The 12,090-nt window shown below is 42.1% G+C and overlaps 1 protein-coding gene across 1 annotated transcript in view; it reads left to right on the forward strand.

Moving 5' to 3' along the window:
* Glg1 (Golgi apparatus protein 1) overlaps positions 1 to 12,090 on the forward strand; it is a 120,813-nt gene that overhangs the window by 55,359 nt on the left and 53,364 nt on the right. Inside the window, exons 10-11 of the mRNA XM_037428514.2 lie at positions 5,277 to 5,439; positions 7,280 to 7,417. Of these exons, the coding sequence (XP_037284411.2) occupies positions 5,277 to 5,439; positions 7,280 to 7,417 (301 nt within the window). The remainder of the gene's footprint in view (positions 1 to 5,276; positions 5,440 to 7,279; positions 7,418 to 12,090) is intronic.

A 12,090-nucleotide genomic window follows, 5' to 3' on the forward strand; every position in this document is an offset into this window, starting at 1 on the left:
CTTGTTCGTTAGCGCACAATGGCACACTAGCCTGAAAAGCATGGTCTTCGAGATGTGTAACCTCGTGGCGTATTTTTGGTATTTTCGGTTTTAAAAGGCGCGGCTCGGAAGCTGCACTTTTTCTAGCTTTTTACATCAAAGCAGCGGCTGCCAGCTACAAAAGCACAAGTGACATCGATATCGCCAGCATGTTCACTGTGGAAACTCGACGTTGCCTTTTGTATTTTCTGTACTTGTAAACTTCTCGCCTCATTCCTGATAAATCCTCATTCGGGAGTTGAACTGAACATCGACCCTCACGTAGCGATAAAAGTTATGACTGGTGCTTGGAGTGATGTCAAGTAAAGCACCTTTGTAAACTTTTTTTGCGGGCCAGGTGACGACTTCGGGTGCGTCATGACCGCTGGCGCACAGTGTCTCGGTGAATTCTGCGACTTATCAGCGTTTCCGGCGCGTTTCCGGCCACCATGTTGGAAAGTTAGCGACTTATCGGTGTGGATGACGACGTAGCTGTTTTTGACTGCATCGACAGTGAGATCATGGCTGCCGTGTTCGGTGCCGCGTAAGTGTACCTGTATGGTTGTGAATATGCCAACGCCATCGCTGCTGCCGCTAACCAACCTTTTGCCGCGCTACAAAGCTTGCATCGGCATTCTGCGTCAACGCTATTGAGGCTGAAGGAGCTGGATTCGCTTCCTTGTAAAGCTTCAATGATACTGACTAATCAGGATGACTGGAACTTGACGGTGTGAAAGAAGCAAGGCAAGTTTACAGACCTTTCTTGCGAAATAATGTGCGGTAACGTGCAGTTCACACCTTGTTCTTCATTATACTGTAAGCGAATCATTATGTTAGGAATTGTAATGATTTTTGAGACCTTAAATGCTTCAATTCAGGTCTTAAATATGCATATTTTGTATTTCGAATTATCTATACATTGAACTACAGTATACTCTCATTAAATGGAACCCGAAGGGACCAGAGAAATGTGTTTCATTTAACAGGAGTTCTGTTTACTGAGAGGTAAAGTGGGTCACAGCATTCAAGTATGAAACCACTCGTATCAGAGAAAGCTGTTCCATTTAAGCAGCAGTTTTATTTAACAGATTTCTATTCACTGAGAGTCTACTGTAATTTGCAATCCCCTTCAAGTTCGATATATCCGGGATCATATCAGGGATCGACTGTATTGCATGACGCACCATTTTACGGATCAACCATCGCTGAACGTGGCTTAACTTAAACCACAGTTCTAAGTGAATAGGAATTGAAAGTGCTCTGCATCCAGAGTGATCTGCACTGACCGAAATTAGAAATCAGATATACTGTATTTACTCGCATAATCCTCGCACTTTTTTTGGCGGAAAATCACTGCATAGCTGGGGGATGCAAGAATTACGCGGGGAAAACTTTCCACAGAAACGTACAGAGCGAGAAAGAAAACGAAGTGGCCGCAAATCGGGATTCTCGCACGAGCAACTAACAGCAAGCTTTGAGAAGTACTAATTAAAACTTACCTCAACAATAAGAGCACAGGTTCAACACAAGGCAAGATTTATTTGAGACACAATAAGTGCAAGCAAATAGAGAATTAGAATACTGTATGCAAAGCTTGTGGGCGTTGCGTGCGTAGCGATAGCGTTCGTTGCTCAACAAGAGCCCTCGTAGGATGTCAGTATTGGGCTGATGGCAATTTAACAGAATCGTCTGCAGTTTCCTTCTGAAGAAATAAAGTTTACCATGAATCCCAGTTTTAGGCACTCGGCAGGCCCAACGCGCTTTAGTGGCTTTCAGCTGCTGTCACCAATAGCGAACACAAAACTCGTAGACTTCGAAGGGCCTACCGGCGGTCCTGTTGCCGTTGTTTAGTGTATGATCGATCACTTCAGCTTGAAAGCAGCCGAGTATCTTCAGTATCGCCCCATATCGTGACAAGATTACCGACACAACATACAAAACACGCCGCAATGTGCACTTGCCACTTTGGCTTGGCTTGAATTGGATTGAATCTTCATGCAATAATGGTACGCTTGATGCTTAAAAGATGGTGCCAGATGGCGCACGCTATCATCATCAGTGGCTGGAACGAGCAGATAGCAAGCATTATTGCGGCAGTTTTCGGGGGTGCAATAATTACTCGAGGAAAAAAAAAAAATAGATGAGGGGGGGGGGGAGGTGCGAGAATAACGTGAGTATACAGACTATTTATGTCATTTTTTAAGCTTAGCTAGCGACCACAATTCTGGAATCGTCATCGCAGTAGATTCTTCATCATAGAAAAAGTTGTAAAACAAACCACTTATGCTTCAAGGGCAGCTACTGCGATTTTTAGCTCACTCATCACGTCTTAGACATTTTTTGTTGTTGCACCTTCCTGTCAATTCAAAAGCAGTCATGTAAGACGTGCAAAGAGTCGATCCTTCAACAGCGTAAACACTATGTAATCATGCATGAAATGATTGCTAAAGGATAAAGTCAAGAATTTATGCTGGAATCTCAGGAATTATGATTTAGAAGTGTGCGTGCTGCACATGTTTTCATTTTCACTGAAATGCTTTTGCATTTAGCCATTTAAATAAATATGTGGAAGCACTTTTCATGTATGTGTGGCTGCTTTTTTCTTCTATTACTGCCCTTGGATCTTGTTGGCTACTTTCTGGCTAGTTTTTGCAATATTGTGAATATTGATCTGGCAGCATTGTTGCCTGCGGTATGGCTGCTTTGATAATGCTAATATTGCTGATAATGCTATAAGTAGGGTTGAGTGTTTTTGGTTTAAAGGAATGCTGACAAAATTTTAAAGGTGAGATAACTTGTGGTAGAGATTTTTTGGACACACTTGCATCGTCTACAAAATATTAAGGAATAATGTGGCGTAGAACATATATAAAGTTAGTTTTGAAGTGCATGTCCTGCCACCTGTGTCACGGGTTCGGGTTGGCTGCCATGACTCTTGCGAGTGCTCTCTCCTAATGGACCTTTTCTGCGGAAAGAGGGAATAGGCTTGCACGGGATCGCAAGTCTACTCCCTATGTCTTTGCCTTGGCAGTGCATTTTTGGGGAGAAGGGGGGGGTCATGCATATTTGAAAGCACCAATCTGAAAGCACTGTTACTATAGCAATGTGTCTCCAAAGAGGTGTATTGTTGTTCTTGAGATTTATATAATTGACAACACTAGCTGTTACTTCCATACCTGGTTGCAGGGCAGGGTTAGAAGGGGTAGGCTGTGTAGGCCAAGGAGGGTCAAGGATAGCTCAGTGATGTTGGTAACATGCTAGACCTCATGGACGAAGGGCATGATTTCAATCCGTCTTTTAAATGCGAATGCATTTATTAGTCGGGCTATGTTAGGCATCCGGCTTTGTCCACAGAGTCCGTGCGCCGGCAGGTGTTATCTCTTTGCCTCACTCCCTCTGCCATACCAACAACTCAGAGCGCGTGCGCTTATTCTCGCCCCCAGCAACTGAAGGATGTGGTGCGAGAGAGTGTAGGAGAGGGTACGTGCAGTGGTTCGCCGCTCCTTCTCTCACCGTTTGCTATCTCTCCTCCCTGTGCACCACTCTCCCGTCCACTCGCGCCTTACTCTCGACCGTTCTCTGGCTGGACGCCTCTCAAGAACATCCGGAAATGTGTGCTCGAGACGCCGCTGTGAAACGCCAACGCCGAGCTGAAAACGCTGGTGCCTTATCCTCCCGTTCGCTCGCTCCTCACTTTTGCCCGTTCGATGGCTGTGCCGCCTCTCAAGGTGATGGAAGTAGTCGGTGAAGGTGAATGTCTGACAGCAATGGTACTCTCTCTCGGCGCAAGAAATGCACTCCCATTTCCTTACAATTCCCTTCGGGGAGGTGCGGGCATTTTGTCATTTTCCCGTGCTGCCCTTTGTCGTTTTGGTAGCGGCCGGCACAACAGATATTGCCAGAACGAAAATCTCTGAGATCACGAGATGACTTTTTCATGGGAGGAAAAGCACATGTGTCGTGGCATCGTGAAAGAGGCGTATTAACCAAGATGCTTCATTCCTGCTGTAAAATTGTGGCCTAAAATTGTAGTCACTGTGCCATAAGAAAAAGTTTAGGCAGCATAAGATACGCCTCTTTACAGACTATATTCCAGTTTAGCAAGGATATCTTTGACTCAAAAGTGACATCAGAAATGTTCTGCGACTTCTATATACAAAAGCACTTTCAAACTTGGTGTTAGTGAAGTTGACATGAGTCAAGCCCCGCAAGTTGAGGTGTATAAATATCTACCGGACAATGCCTTTAAAAATGTGGTAGTAGTTGGTTTTATGTAGAGCTGCGCGAATAGCAAAATTTTGCGTCATGACTTCTTGTTGCGCTGCGGATGACGAGACATGGATGATACAGGGACTACAGAACAGGCGGTATGCAAACCTGTCCTGTAGTTGCTCTGTCATCCTCGTCTCGTTATCTGCTACACAACGAGAAATCATAAACCACCAGCAACTAGCCCAGCCCGATTCATCGCTCTGCTCAAGTTTCGAGTGTGGATCAAATCGAACAATTTTTTAGTATTTCTAGAGTACTTCTAAAATACTTTGAAGCAACATTACAGAAAAAAAAGTTGCAGAGGATCCCTAAGCATAGTCTAAGTTATATTCGAAAAAGCTAGCTCCGCAACGGCGCAACCGGACTTCGTTATTTAGGGCTCATTAGAAATAGCATATTGAATACTTAACATAATGAAATTTTGGTGTGAATCAAATTAAATGGGAAATGCTGTTAAAAATATTTGAAAGTTTGGATGTTTTATGTAATCACATTTGATTAGCCAACAATACATATTACGACTTTTTGGTGTCTTACATAGTTTAAGTGTTGACATTGAGAGAGCATTTTCTGAACTTAAGTATTAAACAAAAAAGAATGTGCATTTGTTGATGAGCGAAATATATGGGAATATTGGGGAATTGCAGAACATGAAGACACACAAAGTGTGTGTGTGTTGTCATTTTTTTGTTTCTGTTCCAGTTAAACTAATAAACAGGCAATGTTTTGTAACTCTTATGTTGTATTATTTTAACGGCAATACTTAAAGCAACAAAAAGCAAGAACACATACATGCCAAAAAAAATATATACTGAAATTTTTCAAAAGTGGCAGAAGCATCATGAAAAAGAAAATTGGCAAACACTTGTTGGTCTTGGTAGCACAAAGGTCAAAGTTGTCCAGAAGGCTACCTCGAGGGATTTTGTAGAACTGATTTCCAACTAATAATTGTTGATGATTTACTGTATAAATGTTTGGTCATGCAGATTGGACCCTGTGTTATACAAGGAGTGCAGGACAGATGCAGTTACATACTGCAAAGCCAAGAAAGAATGGCACGATGACCCCACTCGCATGGACCCAGAGAGAGGCCCAATAGTGCTACCTTGTTTGTATCGTTATGCATATCATCCAGATGACAGCGTTCGGGTGAGTACTCCTTGTTTTTGCACTTTCATTTTTCTCTTCTAAGTTTGCAGAATTGTTAATGCTAAGATATTGCCTCAAGGCATATCAAGAATATAAGGACCTTTGCATGTAGCCCTCATATGAACTGTGCAATCATGCTGCTGTACTTGTTTTTTGACTGTAAGATTATTTGTGATCTGTGAAGCAGAAGTGAGATGTCTGGAAACTTGCAAAAAGCCTATACACTTTCAGTGATGGAAAGGTTGCACCGATTGCACCATCATGTGCCAAACCATCAAGTTGTGCTAGGATATGCCGAAACACCCATTTCTAAATACAGTATAACCTAGTTTATTCGAAGGCCTTAAGATAGAGAGAAATAGCCTGATTAAGCAGGATTCCCAATTATCTGAAAGGCTGTTAAAGCTAAGAAATCGGCCAGAAAACATGATACATGTGTGGCACACCTTTGTTGTCGTATATTACAGTGAAAGCTGTTGCAAGATCAAAACTCAGGTCACGCGCGGTGCTGTAGTTGTTCGCCGTCGTCGCCGGTGTCTGTAACCACTATTGCGAAATAAGAAAAAAACCTAGTACCAAGGACACAATGGAACTCGAACCCGGGTCCGCTGCGTGCCAGCCCAGTATTCTACCACTGAGCCATACCAGTGCTTGGGACTTGTTAACAAACTTGCCTTAGGCAGGCTTAATGTTGGGAAAGGAATCACGTTAATGTGGTTGTTTTAGAACAGCAAAAGAAGAACGAGGCGTCACAAAATAACAATGTAATGAGTAGGTTGTTCAATGCTCCAACCCAGTACAAAAGCTTTTTCTTGATCACCTATTAACTGTGGTGCATACCCACTTCAGGCATAATTCCTCATCGTCGTCAGCCACTGCTGAACAATTGGCACAAAACTCCTTGCAAGTGTTTAGCAGATACAACACTTCTTAGAAGAATGACGAAAAATAGCAGGGCGAATGCTGGTCTACTGCCCAGAAATTATTATTAATGTCGTAGTGGGTACCCAGCAAGTGTGCTTGCAGCAGTTACCCAATGAGTGTTTAGAAAAGGCTTGGAAAGGCCGCTCTTCAAAAAACTTTTTGAAGCACTTCTACGTCGCTTTCAGTGTAGATATTTTGAAATCAGATAGAAAAGTGCTACAGAAACTAAAAATGTTGTTTTCAAAAAACAATTTTTTTTGCTCCATTGAGAATAAATTCGTATGACTTGTAGTTCTTTACAGTTATAGCAGACCCATTCAGTGTTTTCATAAAATTGTGTTGTAACAGTACTTGGATTTCACATACTCGTGCTCAGATTTGGGTGCACGTTAAAGAACCCCAGGTGGTCTAAATTTCCGGAGCCCTCCACTACGGCGTCTCTCATAATCATATAGTGGTTTTGGGACGTTAAACCCCACCTATCAATCAATGGATTTCACATACTCCTTTCACAATGACCGAAATTCTCTTCACTATGGCGGTCTGTTGTAATGGGGTTATGCTGTACTGTCAGTAGTTGCTGAATATAGTGCATAGCTGTGTGTCAGCCTTGGAAATGCAGGTCTTTCGATGTAGGCATTTTTTTATGTTAGGTGTTTGATACCGTGTTGTAACTTCACTGCAAGAAAACTTCGGCATTTCTGATCATGGGTTTAATTCTAGCCACGGCAGCTGTATTTATATAGCAGTGAAATGTAAAAGGGCTTAAAAGGCTTAATATGGTGATTGTCTTGACCTATGAAACTTCAGCATGAGATTGCCTGCATAAAACTTCAAAATCATTTGAAAGAACGCTTTCACGGTTCAGCTGGTCAACGCCCCTCCCCCCCCTTTTTCCCCATCATTTTCTTTTCAGCTTTCAAAGCAGTGCCTTTATGAAATTCGAAGAGTAATGCGGCAGCGAGCTGTTTCCATTGACCTCCATCCTGAAATTGAAGAGCCGTGCATGCCTGACCTTGCTGGCATGTGCAGTGACCACCTGGGACGTGGGGAGGTAATTGATACTTAGGGTTCAAGAGAGTAGCAGATAGCTGGTGCTGTTTTGGGGCACTTTCCATTTTATCGTGAAAGAAACTTATGCATCTGAACTTGGACACAAGGTAGAGAAACAAACAACTCAAAACACGAACTACGTAGAGAACCAGGTTGTTGTAGAGTTGTCACTTCCTGTGGCCATGCATGGTATACCTTACTTTCTTCGTTAGGAATGCCTACCAAGTGGCTCAAAATTTCATCACACTGCATTTCTTAATTCTTTATCTTTGTGAAGCCAGAGACAGAACACTGAAGTTTACAGAAATATTAGTGCTGATGGCTTCTTAAGAGTACTTGAGGAGAGGCTTTGTGCTTACTGTCAAGCCAAGAGATGTATGCTGCATTTTTAACTAATGTAAGGATTTATTCACAAATTTTGAATTTATGTGGAATTCATTGAAATTACTGTTAATGATATCAATTTTATCAATATATTGGATAGAGTTTATCCTGGATGTATGTTATTCACTATATGAACTAGTTTTAATCTTCCTTTGAAAATCCCATGCTAAAGCATAGCACTTGATTATTTATATATTCAAATTCTGTTCACCTCTGCATTCATTACATATATATCAAATGCTGAATTGTGCTGCGCCCAAACAAATGCTTTCCATAACTAAGCCATGAAATCTATCATCCAAAATATTTATGCTTACAGAAGAGGTCTGTTTTGACAGATGCGCTCGAACAGTGCATTGAATTTGACAATAGGGCATTAGGTGAGGTCCCTGTATCAAATATACCTCTACCGGGGTACGACACAGCTTGACGTCACCGGCGCACGTGCAAGGTGGTGGTTGGCAGAACACTCCCGCCATCGGCACATGTGGAATGCGGCAGTTGGCACAACACTCCCACCGGTGGCTGAGGGGGGGTACCGTCGCTCGGTGCTTGGGGCAAGTTTTTTTTTTCTTTTTGAAAGCTTGAACTTCATTTTACAGTGGCAACATTAGCTGTAGTATAAGTCAGAGAACATCTAGGTGTGTGGTAAACTGCGCAATGAAATATTTGCCCCGCTGGCTGGCTGTTTAAATCTCGGAAAAGTGAACACACGGGGTGGGTGGCTTGTGCGAGGAACAGCAGCATCGTCTTCGAAAAATATGCAGTGTTGACTGTGTGTTGTGTGCGTTGAAAGGCATCGACAATATTGGTTCACCTTTAAGGACGGTGAAACTGAGGATATTATGTGTGGTGTGTAAAGTGTGAATAACAAGGTGCCTTGTGTGCGAAAACAAACACTGCCTGTTGTGCGCCGGTGGCAGGAACCGGTTGTCAACGGAACTTCACGATTCGACATTTTAGTCAAGGTAAAATTCATTTGACGTGATCATTTATGAGTGGGTACACCTCAGCATTTGCGTGGCGTGCAGAAAAAAAAAGTGCATGATCTCCAGGTTGAAAGATGTGACTACGCATGAGCTATAAGCGTGTTGTAGCATTGCCGAATCTGCATACTATATCACCACAGCGAATACGCAAACCTAGTAAAGGTATAGCTAATATTATCGGAGACCTGATACATTTTAATGAAAACAGTGGAGGTTCTTGTTTCTCATATACTTTGTATTTTTATGGCTTGTCTTTATGAAGCGACAATGTGCATTAGAAGTTTCTGCATCAGGTCTAAAGGAGCAATGTAGGTATGAAAACACGTTGTAGGTGTCAAATGCAGTGAGGTAACTGTGCAAGAATTCCTGTATATATTAAGTTGGGTTTTTAATCGCATGAATTTTCAGTTGGTTATTGAGAGAGACCGCCGCTGAATTCCGCTTTAATTTTCACGGGGATATGTTAACCTCAGCCTACCACATGGCAAAAAGTGTTTCCTCTTTTTTTTTTTTTTTTCATTCATCTCCGATCGGAATTTTGCCCAGTGAGTGAGAATATAATTCGTGACTTTGCGCACAGCAGCTCAATACCATGCTGCCACCAATGCTTTACCTCGTTTAAGACTGCATTGTACATGCCGCAATGGAAAATGAGTAAGTTTACATCCATGGAAAACATTCGCTTTCGAAAAAGATAAGATTTTTTTATGGCTGCCATCTACATGTGAGAAGCTCACTGCATCCTAGTCGCGTCTCTCAGTGGTAATTGCAGTTCCCCCATCCATCCATCTATCTGTGGCGAGTAAATATCCACACTATGAGCAGTGACCCTTCCGCGACCCCCTCTTTTAAAAGTCTTGACTTTAGAACATAGCAGTGTAGAAATTTCTGTCGAAGGAATGCAGACACATGCAGCTCCGCTGTGCAGAAAGGTGCCGCCGGCGGAACTTTCTTGCTAACCAGCCCCTGCTCAGAGGGAGGGTATGGTGGGTAGGGTGCCCGCAGTAATGTCGCACTATTTGCAAACAGGGAGAGGTCTATTACAAAGAGTTCCCACAGCAGGGATCTTACACCTCCTTGTGTCACACTGTACAATGTTTTCAAGTGCTTTCATTTCCAAGTGCTTTCATTCCCAAGCACTTTTCAAGTGCTGTCACTTCCTGAAATGAAAGTCTGCATTGCCATTGCCACAGGGGCCCAACAAGAAGTGCGCTGTTCCTGTGCACAATGAAAATTGCCGCTCTCGAGGAAGCCTCACTACACAGATTCTTGCATAAAAAATGTATGCGTACAGTACAGCAAGCGTTGTGGCATTGTGATGGTGGGAGAACAGTAGTCGATGTGCTGCACACAAGTAACTTGACCATGTGTGCTATGTGGCAGTAGATATCGTTTTTCACTGAAGTGGCACCAGTTGTTGTTCTCTGGGAGATCACTGTACATAAGTGAACATATACATGTGTAAAAGTGGCAAGTCTTTCATGCGGCTGCTTTCTTTTTTACTGTCATGGTATTGCAATGCTCCTTATAATTTCTACAGTGCATTATTGCTTGGCCATGCTTGCAAGAGAGCCAGAATCGTTTATGTGCTTTGGAAAAAGGAACGAAAAAACATTAGAGGGTATTGGGTAGGCTCATGTGAAACCTTCCAATATTCAAACTTGCTTTGGTTCAAATTTAAATTGGGAATTCCAAAGTATTCAAAATTAACTAGTAAATTTAATAGTTCACATGTAACCCCCAGTAAAGGTGGGTTTACTGCAGTAAAGCAGTGCTAAGCCGTGAAAACATTTATCTAAGTGTATATTATAGTCTGTGACAACTTAAGAATAAATATAAGCTTCACCCACGAGGCCGCATCACCCTTATTTTCCATGCCTCTGTGCTACAAAAGTAGTTCCCAAACAAGGGCAACAATTTTCCTGCATACAATCATTATCTTGCAATCCTTCATTGATATTGAGATAAAGAAACCAAAGCTCGATAAGAAAACTTGTGAGGGCATGGAGTTTAGCGCCAGCTTATTGCACCCCTTACCGCACTTATCTTGGAGTCCACGAAGAAGCAATGGACATCTCTCAAGGGCGACCTTTCTGTGCGGTACCTATAGTGGTACTAAAACAAACGATGCGACAATAAAGTGGAGTTCAAAATAGAAGAATCCTCCTTTTGCACTTAAAAAAAAAAAATGACCAAGCGGCATAAATGAAATTTTATAAGGTTATCCTCAGGCGACATGCTTGGTGCACCTGAGCAACTGATAAAGTAAATGCCGAGTTGCTGCTTCACGCTGCCGAAACGACGGAATGCGAGAAAGCTCTGCCACTTCGGTGCACTTCAAACACTGCAAAATCAGAAACGTCACCATCGAATGAGGCCAGCGAGGATTATGCTAAGTGCGAGTCAATGGAATAGCTTAACACCTGAGGAAAACCGAATGAACGCCTTCTGGTCTAGATGCAGCAGCACGTTGCCTGTTGTCGCAAATGGCGCCATGCTAAATTTGTCATTGGTTCATCATGATAGCAAAGAGCGGCTGCAGTTGGACGCGCATAATACAAATGGACTGCGGTACAGTTTACTTTTTATTCTCAGGTTGTCACCAATTATAGTTCGAACCTAACAGAAAGTTCGATGGACAGATATGAGGTAGCAGCAGAAAGCATAGGACCGGGCTAATTGGTGAAACATGGTAGAAGCATTTGCCCTGCAGTGGGCGTAGTCAGGCCGATAATGATAATAATTATAGCGGATAACTTTTTGTAAAGGTGCTTTCACTGCAGTGAAGCAGTGCTGAGCCGTGAAAACGCCTATTCAGGAAAAATCTGCATTGCCACGAAGCCCCTCTTCTTGGTTTTATGAACACATTATTCTCACATCCATTCACCATTTTTTTAATGTTTTTATTCTTGTTAAACCAGAGTATATGCTCCAAGTATAGTAAATTTTAAAACTTAGCATATATAACAGGTTATCACTTGTTACCGAAAGTAAAATCACTATTCAAAACTATTCAAAAGTTGATTCTACTTTCTTTGAACCAAAAAAAAAAAGACATTTGCACAGGCCTTGTTTCAATTTTTTTGAAAATATTGTGCAAATCAGTTTGGTCATAACAAATGTGCTAATTTTGTTTATTATATGTGGTATATGCTATTCGGATTCAATTTTAAATCATTCAAACCGAATCACTATTTGCTTCAAATTCGCTGCTTTCGAACCGAAATTCACTATTCGCACAAACCTAGTATTAATGCATGTTATAAAATGGCATTGCCTTTATCACTAAAATGCTGTGCGA

This window comes from Rhipicephalus microplus, chromosome X (assembly GCF_043290135.1).
Source record: "Rhipicephalus microplus isolate Deutch F79 chromosome X, USDA_Rmic, whole genome shotgun sequence".
Lineage (NCBI taxonomy): Eukaryota > Metazoa > Arthropoda > Arachnida > Ixodida > Ixodidae > Rhipicephalus > Rhipicephalus microplus.